Source organism: Perca flavescens, chromosome 17, assembly GCF_004354835.1.
Source record: "Perca flavescens isolate YP-PL-M2 chromosome 17, PFLA_1.0, whole genome shotgun sequence".
Lineage (NCBI taxonomy): Eukaryota > Metazoa > Chordata > Actinopteri > Perciformes > Percidae > Perca > Perca flavescens.
In genome coordinates, this window is record NC_041347.1 from 4,949,974 (window position 1) to 4,973,816 (window position 23,843).

The following is a 23,843-nucleotide window of genomic DNA, read 5'->3' on the forward strand; positions in this document are numbered from 1 at the left end:
AGGGCGAGCAGTCATAAAGTTCAGAAAAAGCAACCTCCCTTCCAGGAAATGACAATAACACTTTCAAAATAAAATAGAACTCTTAATAACATGTAGCAGTATACGTTCAACTTGTATACTATGTCTAGAAAAAATATAAAATGAGATATATAGAAAATATATGCGATGATATATTTGTAAAATAGCCTAATTTTACGTTCAGTATGGTGGCTTTTACTGAGGAATGTCAAAATCAATGTTAGTCTTTTTATAAAACGACTAGCATTGATTCATACAAATGGAAATAATACATTTAAGGAAAAGGTCAAACATTTTACTATATCATGATTTAATATTTTGATTATTATTAATATTATTATTATTCATATTATTATTATTATTATTATTAGTAGTAGTAGTAGTAGTATGCTATGCATTCTTACTCCATTTATACAGCCCTTCAAGGTCTTCAAGCACTAGACAAAAATACTCATACTACTATTGCAATTGAAAAATGCAACTGATTGAGCTTTGATTTGTTTTTGTTTATGACCAATGTTTGTTTTCTTTACTTATTTCCCTTAAGCTATTTATTCTAACAGCTCATGGTGAAATAAGATGAACAAGATCATCAACAAGGGGAGAGTGTTATATAAAACATAGCCGGACAACATTTGCTCAAACTGCTTTTTCAGTTACATAAACAAAACAGTATTCGTTTTAATCAGATTAAAACGAATGTTAAAAGAGAGTTGTGTTTTCATTTAGGTGTGATAATGCTGGTTTGTCCTAAAGGTGTACTAGTGTTATGTGGAATTATATACTTTATTTTGTTATATGTGCACTGTATACATGCCTGTGGACAACAGGAGGGAGTTAGCATTGTGATATAACTGGTGCCATACATTTATTGTATGTTCCTGTCTCTGTTTAAAAAGAAGAAAAGATGATTATGAGCTTTGGTGGTTCCCCTTTAGTCTTAATTACATATACCATAGCATGTTATCACTTCATGTATGTTTATCTACCTTACAAACTGAAACTCAATTTCTTAAATATGTATTTACGTAAGAAAAGCAAATACAACAAGCACTAATTATGAACTGAAATATTAAATATAATGTATATACATGTCAGTGTGCCAATATGCTCCAAACAACATCAGCACAATAACTAGTATTTGTCAAACTTAATATTCTTATTGTTCATTTTCCTTGTCTTGCAGCATTGCCAAAACATGTGCAAAATATACATCAAAACGTGCGAATGAGGAATAAATATGCTATACAATCTATTTATTTGCTGCTAGTTAAAGTGGCAATCCTTAAGGATTGATCCTGACACTATTGAAGGTGTTAAGTGTTAAGGCCCACACACTAACCGGACGGCCGACCCTCGGCAGAAAAGGCAGTTGGACTGATCAGTCTCCCCGAGTTGGTAAAAAAAGTGCCTCGGAACACACCAAAGCGACAAGAGGTTTGTTGTCGCAGGCGGTGCTAATCTGTATTGTGTATTGTATGAAAACCGGCAGCTGATTGGACAAACGCGTCACATCTCATATTGTACTAAAATAGTTCACCGAAACGTGTTTCTAAAAACATTTTAAGTGAGAAATAGGCCGTGCAGTTGCTGAATCTGTCTTCATTTCAGATCAACAAAGGTCAGTTTAAAAGATTTTCGATTTTGAGAGACTCTAGTCACGCTCATTCCTCTCCCCGTTTCCGGGTTAGCACTCTACCAATCAGATGGGTCATTTGAGTCTGACTGCCGGCAATGCCCGCCCCGACGATTATAAATGTCAAATCGGCCAAAATGAAGGCCGACGGCCCCTCGGACGGACGACGGCACGGAACACACCGAACAAACTCGAGTCACTGACCTCGCCGGACTGACCAACGGCCGATTATCGGCTTGGTTTGTCTCGGGCTAATCATAGTGACAGCCTGTGGGAAGAAACTGTTCTTGTGTCTGGTTGTTTTTGGCAAACAGTGTTCTGTAGCGCCTACCATACAGGAGAAGCTGCAAAGCTGAGTTTCTCTGTTGACTCATAAGTAACAGTAGGCTACCTTTTTAACTAGCTAGCAAACAATGCAGCTAATGTTTTGTTTTGCTAAGGAAAAGCTACAGGCTAACTGACTGACCTTTTAGCTAGCAAGCAAACCATTAACTGTTTTGTTTAAGAATAGCTACAGGCTAATTAACTGACGTTTTAGTTAGCTAGCAAGCAATGAAATGTTTGTAAACTGCATGTAAATGTAAACTGTGACGGAATACAGGCTAGCTGTAATTTTGAAAGCATGTAAATTGTAATCTCAGACTTCCATTCAAATAAATGTCTGTTAAGTTACTATATATCACTGAAGGAAGTAGCACAGTGGTGATTGAGCCTATATGGCCCACTGATTAAAGTATTGCAATATTAGTACATTCGCAGTTTGAAAAAAAATTCTGACAATTATGAAAACTTACAGCTTATATATCAGGGGTGGCGAACCTGTGGCTCTTGAGCCGTATGCGGCTCTTTGCCTGCTCCTTTGAGGCTTTTACTGTGTGGCTGAGGGCTGTGTTATTGGTGGATTTATTTTTATTTATTTACTTTTTGAAACATTTCAGATAAGTTAAAAGAAAAGCATTTGAATGATGCATTTGCCAATACATTTGCCAATTATTTTAAAATAAAAAATAATGCAGCAGAGTTTTTTTTATGGACCGGTTCTGCAACCTGAGGAATAAAAGCTGCCCCAGATTCCTGAAAGAGTGGCCACAACCGAGTACAACCAGACCTAAAAAGGATTGTGGATAACAAAGGCTGTCAGGTTTCCCACTGAGTCAATCTAAGTAAGAAATAAAAACCTATGAAAACTGCTATGTATTATGACTTTCATTAGATCTGGAAGTCACTGTTGCTGTTATAATGTGGACGTGCGTGTGTTGTGTGGCTTTTTGCCAACTTTCGGTCAGCAAGCCGCCAGCCTCAGCATCAGGAAGTATCGCGTGATATCAGGTCTCGCGATGTAACAAATTGCTTCACGGCACTGCACACATACGGCCATTCAGGAACCAGCTAACAAAGTTGCAGAATTTTTCACACTATCGTCATGGCTGAGCCGGCAAAAAAGAAGAAGAAAGCTAGGAAAGCATTGTCGGAGGAACAGAGAAAGGGGAAACGGCAGACTGACCGAGCGAGGAGTCTATAGAGAAACCTGTGAGCAAAAAGCGAAGAAATGGCCAAAACTGCATAGCGGCCCTTTAATATTATTCTTAGTCTTCATCTTCCGGCATATTTGTCCAGTGTTGCCAACACATGCGGAATGGTCAGGAATGGTGTACTATGTCTTTTCTCAGAGATTTGCCTAGCGGTTTTCACAAAAATCTCAAAACATTGCACTAAATTTCCCATGGACTACAATGGGAAATCATCGGTAAATCAATGTGAACAGAGCTCAAAACCACCCCTCTTTGGGGCCACACCGATCTGCTGCCATACTTTAATGTAAAAATTACTAAAAGTTAAACGGGTCTCGAGACTTTTGACTTTATTGGGTTAAATTGGCATTCTGATATCAAGAAAGGTTTATGTTTCGTCTAATTTTTTAGTGTTTCACTGTGTGTTTGACTGTTTCAGAGATATTGAGAGCTGGAGTGTATGACATCACACCTAGAGGGACCTTACTTGGTCTGGCAATGCAAGACTATACCCTAACCAATCACACTCCTAATGCCTAACCCTAACCAATCCAACCAACGAAGGCAACGAGTAGGACAGGCTATTCCTTCACCATCCGAGGAAATTCAAATCTGCGTCCGAAATTTAGTGCCGCCCAAGACCATTGGGATTGGTTTAAAGAAATGCAAACAACTAGAGATGCACCGATTGACCGGCTGGTGACCGTAATTGAATCACGTCTGTCTGACATATGTCGATTTTATGCCGCACTAGCAACAGTTTGTTTGTGTTGTCGTAGCAACCGGTACCAACATGCGCATTTACTATACAAGAATAGTTTGTTCTCTTAATAAATCCATGGTATACGTGGCAAACTCATGAAGTCGCAGTTTCATTGTCTAAAATATTCACTAACGTTAAACATTGTGTTTTTGTTGTTCTTGATCGTTTACATGCTTATCTAAATAAACGATCGATGTATTTAGACAACCAAGGAGATGTAATCATTATGTCGTGCTACTAGCTAGATACTAGCTAGCGCTAGCTACTACGGTTAGCCTGCAATCATTGACATCAACAGTCAACGACAATGTTCATTATAACACTTCACTTTGGCATGTATTAACATTTACAGCATACCTTCGGATGTATCATAAGATAATACCATGGATGTATTAATAGAATACATGGTGAATTAGAATACATGGTGAATTACAACCATTAGCTATATACAGTGCTTAATTTGTAAAGTGGGAGGCCCCAGAGCGCAGAGCGGGGGTGGATCCGGTGACTCAAAACGGGGGTTGGAGGTAATGGAACAAAAAAGAATTACACTGCCTATGTAGCTTCTCTGACTAAAAAAGCCTAAACAACGCTGTGTGTACATCAGGGCAATGTTTATTTTAATTTCAGAACATACACTGCATGGGTACGAAATGTAATGTCTCCACATTCTTGATCGGCGGAAACGATTTTTGCTTGTTTGGGTTCCGACTGGCCAGTGTATTTGAAAAAGTTAAGCAAACTTTGTTGTCTTTTTGACATTTTTCCCCTGAGTGAAACAAGGCTAACAGCAATCTCAACCAGCACAAGCGCATGTGTCACTTGAAGTGCCGATCCCCTCCCTCCGTCCCTCTCCCCCCTCCGTCTTACCCTGAAAATTCACCTCAAAACGCATCGAAAATGCAAACACAAGATGTTTTGTGGAACATCAATGGGGAATAAAGACTAACAGACACATAACAACATTGAACACTACACAAACAGTTATTAATTATTTTCATTTTGGCGATTATTTTTTCATAGTGACACAGGAGGTGCCAGATCCAATAAAAAAGGTTGATCATGCCTAGTTTAATAACTCTGGATTTGGCTACTAGTGAAAGTTAAAAATGTTAAAAAGTTGACTTTTTAAACAAGGACCCTTTAAGTGTTCTGGCTGGTAAGTTGATGTACCCCCCAAAAAATGATCCTAAGTCTAGGGGAAAAGTCTTTCTGGGCCATAGGGGTGCAGTTCCAGCGTTGGCTGCTAAGCCCATGGTTGCTTTAAGACATGGCGCTGTTGTTATACCGCAAGGCTACAGTATATTTATTTGATTTTTATTTGTTATTTATATATTATTGGATTGCCATTACCTATTTTCCCTGTTTTCATACAGAAGTTTAGTTTGGTAAATATACTTTTTTTAATGCAGTTGGATATTGGATGTGAAAAGAAAGAAATGGTTTTTCCATAACATTGCGTTTTAGATTTGTGTGAATTTCCCACACCAGGAGTAATTTATATAGTTCTATTTTATATCGATCGATTTTCTGTTCAAAACATTTTCTATGTTCTATGCAAAATGTAAAATGTTCTATTAAAGAAAATCTAGAAAATAAATATTTGTGTGTGCTGTAAAGTGGTTAGAAAAAATGGAATTGGAATCGGTTAAAATCGGTATTGGCAGGTCAAACTCAAAGAAAAATCGGAAATCAGAATGGGCCTAGAAAATTGTAATCGGTGCAGCTCTACAAACAACCCAGAGCGTTAATTTTCCTATCCAAGAATGTATCTGTGGTATAGCCAGACTTTATCCACAGCAGTCTGGCAATGCAAGACTACTCAAAGAGAGACACTTATCTCTGGGCCCTTTCAGATGCTTCTCTGTTGCTGGTGTGTGAGTGACAGCTGGCCAGAAATTTGTTACAACCGCAAACGCTTATGGAGCTTTTTAACTCCGAAAAGGCAGATAACCACAGGTTCCTGATAATCTTATAATGGACATTTGTGTGCTATAATATAACATGGCTTGCTTTGACCACCGCAGTTATAAAGTTACATTTAATAAGCAAAGGTAATGTTATTTTCCCGGCGTTAACCTTAGTGTTATACATTAGTATGACAAACTCTTTTCAAATTTGAGTTGCAACGGCAGAGTGACACTTGTTCCTGCAGGATATCCATTCGAGTTTGGTTGTAACGTTGGTGTATCCTGCAACCACCCGCACTCAGAAACACACACAGTGAAATAGGTGGTTGGTGTGTGCGTCGATCTCTTAGCAGGACCGGCATGTGTGTGTGCTGGGGAGTGTGTGGCAGAGCGAATGAGAGAGTGATGGCGATTATCTACGTACGTAGCCACGGCGTAGATTTTACACAGAAGCATGAATCACGCTTAAGCGTGAAGTAGATCAGATGAAGGGTTCTCGAGATATTCGAATGATAGACAGCCGGACGGACACACTCACATACAGATATTTCTTTCTTTATAGCTAGATGCCTATTCTCCCAACGTGCTACTGGCTCCAGACTTGCAGCGACTCCTCTCAGTACATGTTTCCCCTCTCAGATTTAAATAGCACTGCAGCTCAGTGAACTGACCATGGTGCTGAAATACAAATCTGTGAGCTGATATTCCAATCCACTATGAATTTACAGTGATACTGTCTGATCAACTGGTTTACAACACAGTGTGTAGGGACCTGTAGGGTCCCCTGAAGGTTCATGGAAGTGTGGCATAGTCTAATTTTGGTACAGGATTCTAACTGTAAACAAATATTCTCAATTTCTAAACCAAATCGTGGTCTACAATGAATATTTCAGTTTTACTAAATCTGGATCTGTGGATAAAAATAAGTACATTTGTTTCTAAATTTAGATTAATGTGACACAATTACACTTCCCAGCTTTGGCACATTCCCGTGTATCTTAATTGTAACCCCTCTCCGCGCAGCCTATAACTAAAATGTTGTACACTGACATACTGTAAATGTCACCCTATAGCCATACATGTGCATGGCTGTGTGGTAAACCTCAGGCTTCATTCAGATTGTTTTTCAGCATGAAGACGTAGTGTGCGCGTGCATGTGTGTGGTGGGAACTGCTGGAAGGATGGGAAAGGAGGAAGGACAGAAGGAAGCAGTGGAGAGAGAGCGAGAGAGAGAGGGAGGATGGGAGAAAAAAGAAAAAAGGGGGATGCACGTCATTCTATGTAACACGCTGTGATTGGTGGGAGAGTGGAGGAGGGGGAGGAGGAGGAGGAGGGGGCAAACACTCTTACTGTGAAGGGTTTCCCACAGTACCAGAAAATGGTTCTTTATACTTGCATTCTTTTTTTTGTTATACATTACTAATATCATTTTATTTGGATCTATAGGCCTACTTCATGTACACTAGGCATACAGTACATTTCTTTTGAATGATCTCAGCAGCCTCTACACACATGGCTGAGGTAAAGAGACCAAAGAGGAGAATAGAGAGAGTGAACAAGCAAGATCCCTCCAGACAAGAATAAATCCCCCCGACCCCAACAAAAAAAAAGATCAATTGAGATTGAGTGAACATTCAGGGAAGGTCATATATAAGAGGGTGTTACACCTTAAAAGCCCTTAATTATGATCTGTTACCATAATTTACCCGTTAATGAAACCCAATTTGCGAGTAAACTGCTGAGGTTGCCCCTTAAATAAAAATGTATGGATTCAGTAAGCAAATGATAGATGCTAGATGCTATTTTGTAGATTTTAAAGGCCCTGAACACCCAGGTGTTTTCAGTTAATCTGTTTGATTAGACCTCTTCCCAGGACCGTGTGGGTGTGTCTACTGATTGAATGACATATTCCTGAGTCTCTCCTTTTTTGCACTTGTTAGGGCAGAGCAAATGATGGCTTTATCATTCTGATTGATAGTGACCCAATCAATTACCATCTAACCCACCTTCAACCTGAGCAGAGTCTAACCAGCCGGAAGAACTGAAATCACCTGTGTGAGTGTTCAGAGGCTTTAAGCAGTTTCCCCTTAAAAATTACAAAAGACATCCCTTAATTTGTCAAATTAAGGTGAAACTTCAGCAACGGTTCTCATGTTATCAGGGCAGTTTTAAAAGGTAAACTCCCCTTCAAAGCCCTTCCATCCATCCATCCTTAAAACCCCTATTCTGTTGATATAGCCTAATTTACCCCTTAAAAAAACCTGTGCAAATAACACAATAAGTATCTTATTTTGACTATAGACCTGATATAGGCTGATCAACGTATTGGCCTATATTTTAACTATCTTTTTAAGGTGCGAAATAAAAAAATAAAGGGATTCTTCTTTCGAAGTGATCCCAAACGTCCGTTTATCATGGTCCTATAAAACCCACAGTGCACCCTTGAGGAACCCTTTATTTTCTCAGTGTGCTATAGGATGGCGTGAGTGCGCATCTTAACGGTGAGTGGAGCCCCCCATTCTCAAATGAGGGCTGCGCGCTCCCGCCGCAAGAGAAGTGAACGCGCTCGAGGGGCTGCGGTCCCATTGACGGTTCCGTCTCCCTGACAGCAGCATCAGCATCAGTATCAGCGGCGGCGCTGGAAAACAAGAAGTCGCCGCCTCGCCCCGCAGCCACACAGCCAGCCCACCGGACCGAGCGGAGACCTGAGCCGCCTCCAGGGGACCCCCCCCTCCCCCACCCCCCTCTCTGCCTGGCCTGAAGGAAGGAACCGAGATCCCGCTCCCGTGTGCCATCATCCCGCATGACCGCCGGAGACATGGGCTCCCCGTAAAGCGGAGGTGGTGGAGGGGAGAGGCGGGCGGGCGGGCGGTGGGAGGGGGGTGGGGGGAGAAGAAGACAGCGGAGCAGCAAGAGGGAGAAAGAGAGGCTGAAAACGGCCACCGGGAACCGAAGCGCTACCACCACCGCTGCTTCTACTACCACAGCTAGCACCGACACTGCTGCCACCGCCGCCCTGGCTGCCCCCCGCCACCGCCATGGGAACTCCGCATCAGTCTCTCCAACCGCCGCTTTGTCCGTGGGCCATGTCGTGATCCGTGGGCTCCGCCAGCGGGTTTTCTATCCGTGATCCCGACCGAGGCGAGGAGGAGGAGGAAGACGACGAGGAGTAGGAGGGAGGAAGGGAGGGAAGGTGGTGGTGCTGGGGAAGATGTTCGCCTCGGTGGGCCCTCGGGGCGGCCCGCGCCCACCCGTAGCCCCGGCTATCCCGGAGCCGGACCTGAGCCATCTGACGGAGGATGAGAGGAAGATCATCATGGCTGTACTGGCTCGGCAGCGGGAGGAAGAGGCGAAGGAGGAGGCCATGTTAAAGTAAGAGAGAGAGAGGAGAAGTGTGTGTGTGTGTGTGTGTGTGTGTGTGTGTGTGTGTGTGTGTGTGTGTGTGTGTGGCTTATGTGTGTGTGTCTGTGTGTGAGAGAGAGAGTGTGAGAGACTGGGCCTGGGCTATTTCCTATATGTCCATCCACCTCTCTTATGGATGAAATGTGTCAGCATCACTCCAATGTATCTGACCATGCATATGTTTGTGTGTTTGTGTTTGTGTGTGAGAGAGGGAGTGTGAGAGACTTGGCCTGGGCTATTTCCTTTAAGTCCATCCACCTCTGTTTTCTCTTACGGATGAAATGTGTCAGCATCACTCCACTGTATCAGACCATGCATGTGTGTGTGTGTGTGTGTGCGCGTGTACATCCTGCAGGTCCCCTCCACACAGAACTCACTCACTCACTACAGGCCCATGTAGGCTACAGCTGTGTGAAAGAGAAAACATGCAAGGGCCAGTGTAGCGCAGGGTTCACCTCCAGTTTGTAGATTCTCACCGCTCCTCTCCTATAAGAGGCTTAATGAGTGTGGCGGTGGGTCAGGTGTAACTTTGCTCAGGAAGAAGAACAGGAATGGTGGGAGGATGAAGGGGTGTGTCACCATGCCCCATCGTAAGCAGGGCAGCAGCATCACATGCTCCATTCAGATGAAAAATAAGAACTGCTTTCTCATCTGCACTTTGCTCCCTAATATCATCATTATCAGTCACACCAATGAAGTATTTGGACTTCACCTGAGATATTTCATTTATAGATGCAGCAGAAATTTGCAAAAAAAAAAGCTCAATGAAGCCTAGCATTGAGACTAGTAAAAGCAAAAAACCTTCCCTGTTGGCTTTTATCTGTGCAGCATCCATCTCAACAGCTGCTGTTCTCAGCTCTGGGGTGCGGTTGAGCCTTTCCCAGCCGTATGCACTGTATGTAGGCCAGTGCTCTTGCAACAGACATTGCACAGGCTGTTATAGAACCAGTAGGCCTATAACAGGGGGAGGAAAAGGTGCCTGTGTAATGTCATTTTGAATCAGTAGTGACTTATATTCACTGTGTGCATAAACCTCCTCCTCCTCCTCCTCCTCTATACCACCGCCATACATGCATGGAGAATTGTCTACTCCCGATTTATTTATCACTGTGCAGAAATGAACCCACATCCATCCATCCATCACCCCGTTTCCTACAGGACCAGAAAATGCATCAAGTTGAAACGATGCCTTTCTCATGTTTTCTGCATGGTCTGCATGGAGCTGCATGCATAGATGGGCAGATAGAAAGATAGGCCGACCCACCTAAGCGAAGCGCTCCTCAAGCTTTACGTCCATGTTCTATTTTAAGCCCTCCGTGCGGACTGATAGCCCAGCACTGGAACGGAAGATCGATTCATTGCATCTAAAGAAGGAAACGTCCAATATATAGCTCCGGCTCTAAGTGGTTATGCATCATTTTCAGTAATGTATTAGAAGCCGTGGATTCACTCATATCATACTCTAGCGGTTGTCAGCACAGACATGTGTTAACCTATATTGGCTTCAGCAGCATTTCCTCTCATCACAGTTTGGATGGAGATTGCCATGGCAAAGCAGTGTGCATGCGTGCGTGTGTGTGTCTTTACAATCTGCACTGAAAAGCTGCACTGGTTGACTAATACATGCATGGTGAGTGTTCTAGCAGTAGGGTAGTGTGGGTTGTAATGCAGAGAGGCCGAGAATACACTACTCTTGTGTGAATTTTGAGATATACTCACCATCAATCCGCTTGCTTTGAAAGCGTATAGGATCACAGTATATGTATGCATACAGTACCTCCCTGTTGGTATATAGCCACAGCAACAATGAGGTAATGGTAAATAAATTGTGGGTAAACAATAATGTCCTGTCAATAATTATCACGAGGTAAACTGTTATATGATGAAAATGAATTTCTTGTACAGAAAGAAAGATGGATAAACTGTAAATGATAGTATGCCTCCGCTACATCTATTCTTCATAGATACAATACAAAATTTATTAAACTAAAAATACTCAAATTTCAAGATTTGATTGATTAGAAAACTGTTCAAATTATGTTAAGGGAAAATGATCACCAATTGCCTACTATTATCCAGTGGTTGTTCCAACTGATAGAAAATACTCTCGAATTGAGAGGAATCTATATATTCAAAAAAAAAACACCAATAAGAACAAATTCGAAACTTCACTGCAGGGTGTTAGTCCGTGGAATAATAAATAAAAAAAAAAATTAACAATTTAATAAGCATTGATGACCAATGAGTAGCAATCTCTGACTCTATTATAAACATAGGACTTCAACCTGCAATTTATTGATACAATCAAGCACTATTGTTCAAACTTGACAGCTTAGCAGGTAGGATGGCCCTCCTTACTGCACTGAACTGGTGAAACCAGAAAATCAGTGGAAGGAAATTCTTGCATTGCATTGGATTGAAGTCATTTAATGTCAGTATTAGCCATACTCTCTGGGTAGAAATTGATCACTTATTTTCATTACACAGAGAGCTTGTTGATGTCAGTGCCTTCACTGTGTTGAACTTGCCTTAGCCTTAAATGAATGTACAGGAAACACACTACATCCATTGTAAAAGCCCAAGTAGTTAAAAAATGTGAAGAGGGTGCGTGGTGTTTGAGCGTCTATTGCTTGCATCTGTTTTTCCTTGACTACAGTAGATGAGCAAGATAGCTGATCTACAATCAGAAAAAATTTGCAAAATTGCAATATTGTTATCTCAACTAACTATAAATCGAGGACTCTGTGTCAGTGTATGTGTGTGTGTATGTGTGTGTGTGTGTCTTTCAAACAATCACGCATGCACAAAAGATGTCATGCAGCAGCCTCTGTACAGCAGCGGGGGCAGGGCAGTGTTGCCACATTGACTTTTCAGACCCCTTTAGAGACTTTTTATGCAAAAAAGTGACTAGCGACAAATCTAGTGACTTTCTGTAGAAGGGAGACGCCAGTACTGTCTGTCGAGTGAGAGCTCTTTTTCTCTTGTGGCCTCCACAGTCACCTATATCTGTCACTTACTAGTCTATTTCCATGAAGTTCAACTTCCGGGATTGCTCCGGTGCTGCCAGAAATTCCGCCGGCGTCACTCTTTTCTGCCGGATTTCCGTCACCTTGATGGATTTCTGAGGACTGTGGTTAACTGCTCCTCAGATCTCTGCAGAGTAAATCCAGACAGCTAGCTAGACTATCTGTCCAATCTGAGTTTTCTGTTGCACGACTAAAACAAACAGGTTCCTGAGGCTATTTTGCAGAGGCACCGTGGCTCTGTCCGACGCTTAGACGATTGTGATTGGTTTAAAGAAATGCCAATAAACCAGAGCATGTTTTTCTCCCATCCCGGAATGTTGTGTGGAATAGCCAGACCCTCCTCCGCAGCGCCGTGGAGGAAGGTCTGGCAGTGCGAGATTACTTTTGACTGAGCAACAGTGAGCCAATGGGCGCGTCGTGTAGTGGGCCATCGCTTTGCATGGCAGCTCTGCCACCATCGGTGTATGTGTGAGTGTTATTTGGATAGGTAGAAAGGTGCTACATAAATGCGGTAAGCTTGGAAACCAAGCGTTTTATAACTGCCTTTTCTGTCACATGTTGGTTTGTGAGAATATACACAATAAAGTTGTGAAAAATAATGCAATACTGGGAACCAAGCAATGAAGTGAATGGAAACCAATGAATGCCTGACATGTTACAGCAAATACAGAAATAAAAAAGAATTGTGAAGCATGCATTTGAAAATGTCATCAGAAATGTGGAATATTGACCCATTCGTAATGTTTGTTTGCGAGAACCTCCGGGTACAAAACTCCTGCGTCCCTTTCATACAATTTAACGGCGCTGAGCAAACGGGGACGAGTAACAAATGGATATACTTTCATCTCATTCATTTAAAATGCATGTTTGATGCTTTCATACCTCAACACTTTCACTAACATTAGCTTGGAGACCTAATTTACCTGTTGGGCCACAGGTTAAAAAAAATGACACCAACACACTAGCATTCAGTACGAGATGTCATGGTTCGTAAAGCTAGATTTGGTTTATCAAAGACGCTTGCAAAGCAACACAGGACAGAAAATAAGTCCAGCAGAAACGTCATATAGGTCGGACCACCATGTTCAGTAGTTCTGAACAATTAATCGTTTTCAAATCCAAATTGCGATTTGAAAGAATGCGATTAACTAATCGTAAAGACCGCAAATGAATATGTGAATATGTAGTTGAATGTTTGGTGTAACATTTGGTTTAACATTGTTTATTCCTCTTTTTATTATTATATTTAATGTTTTTTTTCCCAAGAAAAATGCTGGAATAATGTTACATATCACAGGTTGTTTACAGAAATGTCTTATTTTCAGTGGATTTTTCATTACTTTATTTAACATGATTGTAGAAGGTGCAATATGTAGTTGCTGCCATTGAACTGAGGCATTTCAGAAATCTTGGTTTACAGGAAAGTGCTGATATCTTTTATTGGAATTTCTTTTAATAATTATAACTTTAGCTTTTGTGATAAATGTTCTGTGTTTGACTGTTCAATGTTCCATGCTTATTTAAAGAAAAACACTCATATCTACAAGTATGTTCTCATCCTTGCATAAGAATATAGAGCAGTTTTGATGGTGTGTCATGTTATATTGCTCACTGACACGTTTTCCCTGTTACACAGTGAATATTAAACTTTAGCTATACTTAATAGCTATAAAAAAAACTATCGTGCAGCCCTAAAGTTTACCTATCTTTAGGCTAAACGTTACAGTGACGGCTGAAAATGACAACAGAATCTCCATATACATACACACATATCTCTCCAATTTAAACCATTTTTGTGTTGCTGCAATCATGGTGATTAGGTCTGTACAAAAAAGCTAAAACTTCCAGTCACACTGGTGTGGTCCTTTACTCTTGTATTCAGACACAAATAACTCCAGTAAAATCCAAACCTAAGCTGAATTTTAAAATATTGTAAGTAACACAGTATCTTTTACCAGTGTAATCCATGGATGTCACCATTACCTCAATCATTACTGATTTTAAACAGTCAGTACAGCAAATGATGGTTAGAATCCATTAGGAACAAAGAGATGTCACCAGTCCTAATGTGCAGAAAGTGTCTCATAATGGGAGTTGTACCCACAGTATTGACGAAACAAAGACATGTCTGTTTTAGACAGTGTGGGTGTTGGCGGGGATTTCTCTCTCGAGTTTCCTCTGTGATCTGACTGATCAGAGCCCACTGTTCATGTTTATGGATGAGATGGCTTTGAATCACACCGTGAACGTGTCAGTGGACATATTGAAAGCATGTCATTGTTGTGTAAGGCCTGTCATCGATGCCTAAAGGTATCTTCCACACTGCAATGAGAGTCTGGATGAGCAGTTCAGTTTGTATTTGAAGCATTTGCCTTTTTTTAGTTTGGTTCGTTTGTTTGAGTGACTACAATGTCATTTGAACTCAGGTGACACAAAATATCTGTACTGAGCTTCTATGCTAGGTTTTTTTTTCAACCTGAACCCTATTTCCCTATGTTTTTGCCGTAAGCACTAAAAGTGCTTTATTTTGCCACTGAAAGACTCAGATAATTATTCTAATTCACATTATGGAAAGGATCCCTACGGAGATAGGCCTTTTTAAAAACTATTTAAGACCTTTCTCTTTAACCAGAAACAGCTCGAGGTTGCTAGCGCTTAACCCACCATACTCCATTATAAAAAAAAAACGCTTTTAGCGTGTATAGAGCCAACATATTTTCACATGTAAATCGGTAAACTATAAGTTTATTTCAACCAAAACTAGAGTTGTGATGGTTGGAAAAGTTGAAAGACGACCCAAAACGGCTTTTCATAGTTTTATTTTGTTTCTGTTGACTTTGAATGAAGTGTATTTTACGATGCTAAAATTACTGTTTATTTACATGGAGTCTGGTGGGTTTAGCGAACGCAATTTCGTGGATGTTTTTATGTTTAAAAAAGGATCTTACTCTTTAACAAAAGGTCAACCTCCTAAGAAATCCTTTCCATAATGTTGTCAGACACTTCGAATATTAATCTGAGCCTGTCAATGACAAAACATGCACTTTTGTGAACGTAAATACAAGCTGGACAACTGCCGTATTAACTTACATTGTAGCTTGTTTTGCTAACTGCCGACTGCAGCGATCTTGCTTAATACTGGACCAATGTCAAAGATTGTTGTTCCCATCAGTCACTTTGACACAAAAACACAAGAAAATAGGGTCCAGGTTGAAAAAAAAAACAACGGTATTTACCCTTTAAAACAGGACTCCGCTACAATTCATTTCAAATATTTGAAAGCTAACAGTTACTCATAGGAAAGCTTAGTATAGCAAAATGAACCCAGGGTCAAATGCAATCTGGACTTACACTCATACTTAGCTATTTTAATTTATATGAACACATGAAGGGCACAAAGGCAGACTGTCATCCTGTTTTGTAGATAAATATCCCAAAAAAAGTCAACAGAACACTAACTGAATTCTGTTAGCAAGCCGTTGTTAATAAGTGTAAATAGGGAGTTTGGAAATAAATAAATAAACTCAATACAGAAACCAGAAGAGAGTTAACAGTGGAGTTTTATGTTAACAGCATTTTCCTAACCCCGTGTGTTTCAGAGAAGAGCAGCCTATCAAAGCAAGAACGGTGAACCTGGTTGGGCAGAAGAAACCGCAGCAGCAAAATGACGTCCGGTGAGTGGCAACAGTTGTTTTCCAACCACCAACTCTATATCACCTAGTCGATACGGAATATAAAACGAGTTCAAAATGGGTGTTGATATTTGCTTTTGTGTCACTTTAACATAATTTCACCCCAGTGGCCCCAAAACAACCTCCAATCAAGAGCTGGCTTTCTGTTCTTTTGCCTTATATTCACGTTTTGTTGTAAAATGTCTTTAACACCTTGGGTGAGTCAACAGACGAAAAAGATAAACTTCTTTTCTGGTGACCATCTTTTGCAACCGTGACTCAAGCAGTTATTATGGAATTTGTATGCTCAAACTGCCAAGATGGAAAAGTGCGAGTCATATGTTCATAACAAATAATGTTCCCCCTTTTCATGCTGTGTTGAGAAATTTCATGTACACATTTATGTGTCGCTTAAAGGAACACGCCGACTTATTGGGAATTTAGCTTATTCACTGTAACCCCCAGAGTAAGACAAGTCGATACATACCCTTCTCATCTCCGTGCGTGCTGTAACGCTGCCTGACGGTTCCAGCATTAGCTTAGCCTAGCACAGATCCTGCAGGTAACTGGTTCCAACTAGCCTACTGCTCCGAATTGTGACCAAAGTGACAAAATAATGCCAACATGTTCCTATTTACATGTTGTGATTTGTATAGACAGGCTTGCTGCAAGCATATCACTGCGCCCAAGTACTATATTCTTCCGCCTGAGAATATAGTTCCCGGTTTGTTTACAGTTAGAAGACGGCTGTGTCTCATGTTACGTTATTTTTTGTACACGCTGTGACTCTATAAATCACAACATGTAAATAGGAACATGTTGGCGTTATTTTGTCACTTATTCGGAGCAGTAGGATTGCTGGAACCATTCACCTGCATGTTCTGTGCTGGCCTGATGCCGCTGGAGCCGTCAGACAGCGTTACAGCACGCACGGAGATGAGAAGGGTACGTATCGACTTGTCTTACTCTGGGGGTTACGGTGAATAAGCTAAATTCCCAATAAGTCGGCGTGTTCCTTTAACTTATTCAAAAATGTAACTATGGTGGCTTTAACTGACCCCACACAGAGTGACACAAGGTACACGTCTTGCTTTTGGAAACATTGGAACAACTGTTTATGTGTTTTAATCACTTTAATCTCATGAACTTTAATTTATATAACTTTTTTGTCTTGTCTGTGCTGTTGTGTTTTACATATTTGTATACTGATATGGACCTGTGTGTCTGAAATAAAGTTGAGTTCTGTATGGCACTTTAAGTTGAATGGCATTGCACCTCATTTAGACTTTTTGATTTAAATATTTTGGGACTATGCCTCAGTTGGTGTCACTGAAAACACATTTTAGCAAGCCACACCCTTCCTTACCTTTGGAGTGAGTTAATACCCTGTTAAACACACACAATGCCCAGCCTCTGTCGTCAATCAGACAACAACTACATAGCTTCCGCTTTAAAGATGGACATGGCCAATGTGATGAATCCAGTCCAGATCCTCTTGAGTCCTGTTGAGACTAGCTAATGTTGTCGGCGTCCTCTGAAGAATTGCTGGCTTAGGCTGGATTCAGAGGCTCTGGGTGTCACACAGTTTGCCCGGCTCTCCTGCCAAGCTGCTAGTCTGGAGGAATGACTTCCATCATGTGTGTGTGAGTGTGACATGTTTCAGTTTAACTTATTCTCAATTGTATCTGGAATTTCACATGAGCTTTGGAAAACAGTTGAAAAATGCATGGCCGCTCTGATGTATGATTAGATTGAACAACATAGTAAATAAGTAGCCTAACCAGTTCGAATTTCCCATAGTAAAGCCAGAAATAAACTGTGGCTGGAGAGCTAACCACATGCTAGCCGGCAAGGAATGTGATATCACTCACAATTGCATTCCAAGCTAGCTAGCTAGCTAGCTGCTAGCTCAATTGGTCGCTTACTGGACAATACAGCTTATTCAGGAGACAAAGCAGTTTGTACCATGGACTCCTCTCTCTTAAGGCCCTGACACACCAACCTGATAATCGGCTGTCGGACAGTCTGGCGAGGTCAGTGACTGGAGTCTGTTTGGTGTGTTCCGTGCCGTCGTCCGTTGGAGGGGCTGTCAGCCTTCGTTTTGGCCGACCTGACTTGCTGGGTCGGAGGGCGGGCAGTCGGACTCAATGACCAATCTGATTGGTGGAGTGCTAACACGAGCCGGATGAATGACAGACGACTCTCAGAAACATGTTTCAATGAACTATTTTCATAAAATACGAGATCGTATTTTGAACGAGCCGCCATTATGTTCGGCTGGAGAAGCCAGACCCACGCGACGCGTTCGTCATTTCCGTTTTAAATTTTTTGGGCGACAATACAGATTAGCGTCGCCTGCTGTTATGGAGATGTATTACGTCTGGTGCACGTGCAGAATGTACGCTCAAGTCAGCGTCGCTTCGGCATGGAGCCGACTGATCAGTCCGACTGCCTTTTCTGCTGACGGTCGGCTGTCGGGTTGGTGTGTCAGGGCCTTTAACTGTCTAAAAACCATCCTCTTTTGTGAAACAGTTTATATAGTTGTATACAAAATCTATGGTGCTAATAATAAACTCTGTTTTCTACTTTAGCACACTTTTCCCTCAAAGGTCAGAATGGTCAAGACAGCTTGCAATTGTCATTAAAGATTTGTGCCCAAAGTTTAGCTGTTTTAAATGCTGCGTGCCCAGGGGTTTATTCTTATTATTATCACTCCATAGATGAGCAACAGCATGGCATTGCTCAAGCTAGCTAAATGTTTTCATGGCATAAAGATGTGCTTACCAGTAAAAGTATCCATCCCTGAATTATTTTTTCCAACTTTGCATTAGACTACAAAATCATGAGTTTAAAACAGGATTGTTAAAAATCCAAGGTACAAGACATTCTTTAGTAGAGAAGTCAGTTACAAGTTCCGAACAGCAAACATCACAAAGGTGAACTTGTGGTAGTTTGTAGCAATTTTGACGACAGAACAATCTGAATCTGATAGAACTCTGAATCTTGTCACACTGGCATCACCTTTATAGACCTAATCAACGCAACGTCCAGCTAACACAAAAATCACTTCCGGGTAGACAAATAGCCATTGATTTAAATTGCAGAAATATGTGAAACAGGCAAACTTGTTTATTTCTGTTGTCATCATTAGCCGTAACGGCAACGTTTAAAGATAAATAGGTTAACACGGAGGTCCGACTTTTCGGTTTCTGCTGTGCTTATTTTCTGTACTGTGTTGCATTGCATTGCTAGCGTCTTTGATAAACCAAATCTAACATTACGAACAGCAACATCTCACCGCTGGTCGGACTGACAGCTAGTGTGGGTGGTGTCATTTTCTTTTAGTCTGTGGCCCAACAGGTAAATTAGGTCTCCAACCTAACATTAGTCAATGTTGAAATATGAAAGTATTAAACATGCATTTTAGATGAATGAGATAAGAGTATATCTGTTTGTTTTTCGCCCCTGTTTGTTCAGGACAGGACGCAGGAGTTGTCTACCCAGAAGGTACTGTACACAAACATTGTGATTGCGTCCATGAGACACAGGAAACATAGCTTCAGCGAGACGTCACCCATGTGACTTTGAAGTGTGTAGTCTTTCTAATTACGTATTCTCACAGTCTTATACTTCAACAGTTGTACGACAAACTGAGACTTTCTTGACTTGCAAAATTATCTTTTGAAATGACGAATATCATATGTGTAATTTATGGCTCAATTAAAACGTGATCAAAAAGGTTTTGGTCTCTCCCCGTTCACTACCTTACATATTTCTTCCGAAATGGGGTCCACCGGATAGGAAAGGACATTGCCTCTCTATACTGTAGCAATGGCTGCTTGGATTCAGGGGTACTGTAGTATTACATGCTGTTTGACATTCCAAACCGAAAAACTACAATTTCTCAGAAACAAAGTTGAAATATTTATTCCATATGAGCAAAACATATCACTATAGCATCTTAAAGTTTTGTAGTAATTTTGACTGACATTGAGGTTATTATTTAAATTAAACCTTCATATGCAAATTAACATTGGGATATATACTTTGAGCTTCAGTGGTGCCAACCTCTTTACATCTATGGTCCTCTAAACTTGCAAATAGCCGAACGCTTCTCTGCCTTTGCAAGCTTGGCAACTAACATCATACTGAAAATGCAGGTGCTTTCACTGAATATATTACCTCACATCTCGTCTCCAATTAGCGGGGATTGGATGCTCGATGGGTTGGTCAGGAGCGATTCTTTATAATGGCTTAGCTCAGTGATAGTTTTTCCTTCACTGTTTGTTTGTGTGTGTGTGTGTGTGTGTGTGTGCGCAAAGTTTGGTTATTTGATCAGTGGTTGTTAATATGGACTTGAATTGACTGTCGTTTTCACTCTTTGATGTTATATGAGCATCGCCGTCCCCGCTGGTTTATTTGCACATCGAAATGCGAGTTTCCACACATTTTCCTTCGCAGTGACCTCTGTAGACAGTAATGCCTTTTTTTCTGCCGCACAACGATCAAAGGATAACGCTTGTTTATGTTCTCTCTGTGTGCACTGTATGTGTGTGTTGGAGTGTGTGCATGTTGTTGGATCAGAGAGTGGGGTGGGATTACAGAGTAAATCAGCTGGAGCACATCTGCTTCTCTGAGGAATCCCACAATATGGGCCCAGTTTATAACATTATGCAGCCTGTGCCTTTCTGGTCAGTATTCCCCACTTTATTCACTTGTGTTTCAAGTGTGAGTTGGTTACTTTCATCACATTGAAATGAAAGAACAAAGGTTATGTGGCATCTAGTGTGGTAATTGTGAGGTTTTGACTTGCTGTTGGTGAGACGTGGTCCTCTACTGAGCAAATAAGGTTTGCATTGTTAGCTGTAAATGAGCAACCTGTTACCCAAACCACATTTTTAATATCAGTATCATCTCATAATGGAAGACATTATCATCAATACTGTACTCATTTCAGTGAGTAAAAAAGGGAAACCCTGGATGGCAGACATCCACTGTTCATTGTGTATTTCTTAAGGCATAATGTTTATTCACAGAATTATTGTAACGTCTGTAGGAAATAAAGTGGGCAGGGAAACCTGGCTGCTAATGGTCAGTTCCTGCCAAACGTTTGGGTTGATCGGCTCAGTAAAGACAGAATGGACGTTTTGGTGAGCTGTGGATTGAGCTGCTGGCCATCTGAAAGCACTGTAAGAGAAATGGCTTGTTCAGAACTTGACCACTGTGTACTTTTCAGTTCATCTCTTGGGGGGGTTTAAACTTTTTAATAAGTCCAAGAGACTTATTAACTTGACTAGACTTAAGAGACTGTAGACATTTCTTAGTCTGTAGGGGAACATGTAATCCTTCAGCTGTCATTCATAACCATATGATAATAGCACTAGGTTAGAATGTGTGTTATCAATGACCTTTTTAAAAGAGCATTTTTCATGTTTATTAGTAATTCAACACTTGTATGTCCTGTTGAAGGTCCACCGTTGACAATTATTGTGTTAATAAGAAGGCAAAAGATGTGGGCTCTGACTGGACTACATAATGCATTCATGTGCACCTCGTTAAATTAATGGTGTATTCAATTGCACATCGTAAACTCTGAAAGTCAAACCGTTGTTGTCTGCCATCTAGGCTGTTATTGTGGCATTGGCGTACACTACAAAATAATATGTTTAAATTGTAAATTTAATCCAATCCTTACCTTAAAATCGAAAGTCAAATTGAATCGTAGATTTTGAGAACATTCCTTGTACTATTGTGCTTAAAAGTGGCGAGACTTCTTTAAACACGCAAGAAATATGGTATATTATGATTTTTTACTTGGCATGCTATACTATAACATTTTGTGACACCCCTATACTGAAATAATGAAAACACTGAAAACATGTTGTGGGAGCATTAAATACGCGTAGCCATATGTGGCAGTATCAATCAAGTACAAATTATGTGTAAAAAATATTGTTGTCAGAAAATATCATGACAACAGACTGGTCAGGTCAGTGTCATTGCTTTATACATGAGGATGGTCATCGCTCCACCCCTGTCCCTCCCTCCAAACGAAGGGTTATGAACTATTTATTGAAAACAATGACCAGGCTACATAACATTAACAGATACTTTCAAAATAAATAACTATTTACATATTTAACATATCAGACTAAAAGATGATACAGATACACATGAAGTGTAGCCATGATGTGCTTTGTCAATTAAATCTGGTTGGTTAGATAGACTAAGGCTATCTAAAGTAAAAAAAAATAAAAATATTGTCTTTGTTGTCTTTATCTTCGTTTTGTTTTATTCCGTATTTTGGGGATCGTAAACACACTGTTTTGTAAGCTACCATAGCTACATGTCCTGGTTGCATTCCTTAAGATCGTACCTGAAGATTTCTGTCATTTAAACAACTATGAGTTGTAGTTAAAAACTTTTACAGCCAACTTAATAACATTTCGGGTTTTATTCGGGCTAAAGTCCATGGATTCAGGCACGGAGAATGACAACTGAATGCTCAGTTAGCAACGATTAGCTCTGTTAGCGGTTAGCTCCGGTTAGCTCCATTATAAAGCTATGGAGTGGAGGAGACTGCCGCGAACAGGGGTAACAACTGAACTCTGATAAATGACGTTCATGGAGCTTTCATAGCGGTGTGGCCGTGGCATTTCTACGGTTTGTTAATACAGCTAATACCACCGCAAGACCACCAGCAGCATGCTACTATCCTGTAGTGAAGCGTTGACGTTGTGTAAATGTGTTTACACTTCCCATCACTAGTGTGACTGGCCAGGTGTCCCCTGAAAGCAGGGTACCATGGCGATGGCCCAGCAGCCCCGTAGTAACCTCAGTGACCCCTGGGATTTGCGAGAAGTGACTTCCTCACTTCCTTCATGGCTTGGCTGTTATCCTGGTCTTCCCTTGAGTCTCTGCTCCAGCGGGGATCGGGAAGGGACTTGACACACTCTCATTTACACTTCTGTATGCTTGAGAGAGTTCCATCTTTACTAGACAGGACACATTTCATTTTCTTTTTGTTTTGTTTACAACTGGATCTTTTGCATAGTCTGTAGGAAAGAATGGGATTTTTATTACTTCATGGTATGAACCAAATGTTTTGCGATCACACAGTGTAGATACAGTACATGCAGAGCTTTTACACAGTGATTATGTTTATGTTCAATGTGGGTCTTATTTTTGAATAAAAGAATGAATTGGTAAGGTTTGGGAACACGGTTTATATTGTGTCTGATGGAGCACAAGCCGTCAGACATGCAGATTTTAAAGGTCCCATGACATGGTGCTCTTTGGATGCTTTTATATGGACCTTAGTGGTCCCCTAATACTGTATCTGAAGTCTCTTTCCCGAAATTCAACCTTGGTGCAGAATTACAGCCACTAGAGCCAGTCCCACAATGAGCTTTCCTTAGTATGTGCCATTTCTGTGTCTGTAGCTATTGAGGAGGAGAGAGGGGGGGCAAGGTGGAGGGTGGGGGTGTGGCCTTGACCAACTGCCACTTTGCTCGTTTGAAAGCCATGATGTCTCTCTCTCATGGGTGGGCCAAATTCTCTGGGCGGGCAAAGCAGAGAAAGGGGAGGTAACCTTTCCCCTTATGACCTCATAAGGAGAAGATTCCAGATCGGCCCATCTGAGCTTTCATTTTCTCAAAGGCAGAGCAAGATACCCAGGACTCGGTTTACACCTATCACCATTTCTAGCCACTGGGGGACCATTGGCAGGCTGGGGGAACTCATATTAATGTTAAAAAACCTAAAGTGAAATGTTCATGCCATGGGACCTTTAAACAAACCCCCAGGCCCCCGGTCAAAAAAAAAAAGATAAACGCTAACATTCATACCCAAACTGACTGTTGTAAACATCTATTACAGTTTAAGAGTTCAGTATGCTTGAAATGAA

The 23,843-nt window shown here is 41.0% G+C and overlaps 1 protein-coding gene across 1 annotated transcript in view; it reads left to right on the forward strand.

Moving 5' to 3' along the window:
• The first annotated feature begins 9,049 nt into the window (after positions 1 to 9,049).
• Positions 9,050 to 23,843, forward strand: part of LOC114572491 (regulating synaptic membrane exocytosis protein 1) — a 44,850-nt gene continuing 30,056 nt past the window's right edge. Inside the window, exons 1-2 of the mRNA XM_028604155.1 lie at positions 9,050 to 9,210; positions 15,866 to 15,940. Coding sequence (XP_028459956.1) covers positions 9,050 to 9,210; positions 15,866 to 15,940 — 236 coding nt within the window. The remainder of the gene's footprint in view (positions 9,211 to 15,865; positions 15,941 to 23,843) is intronic.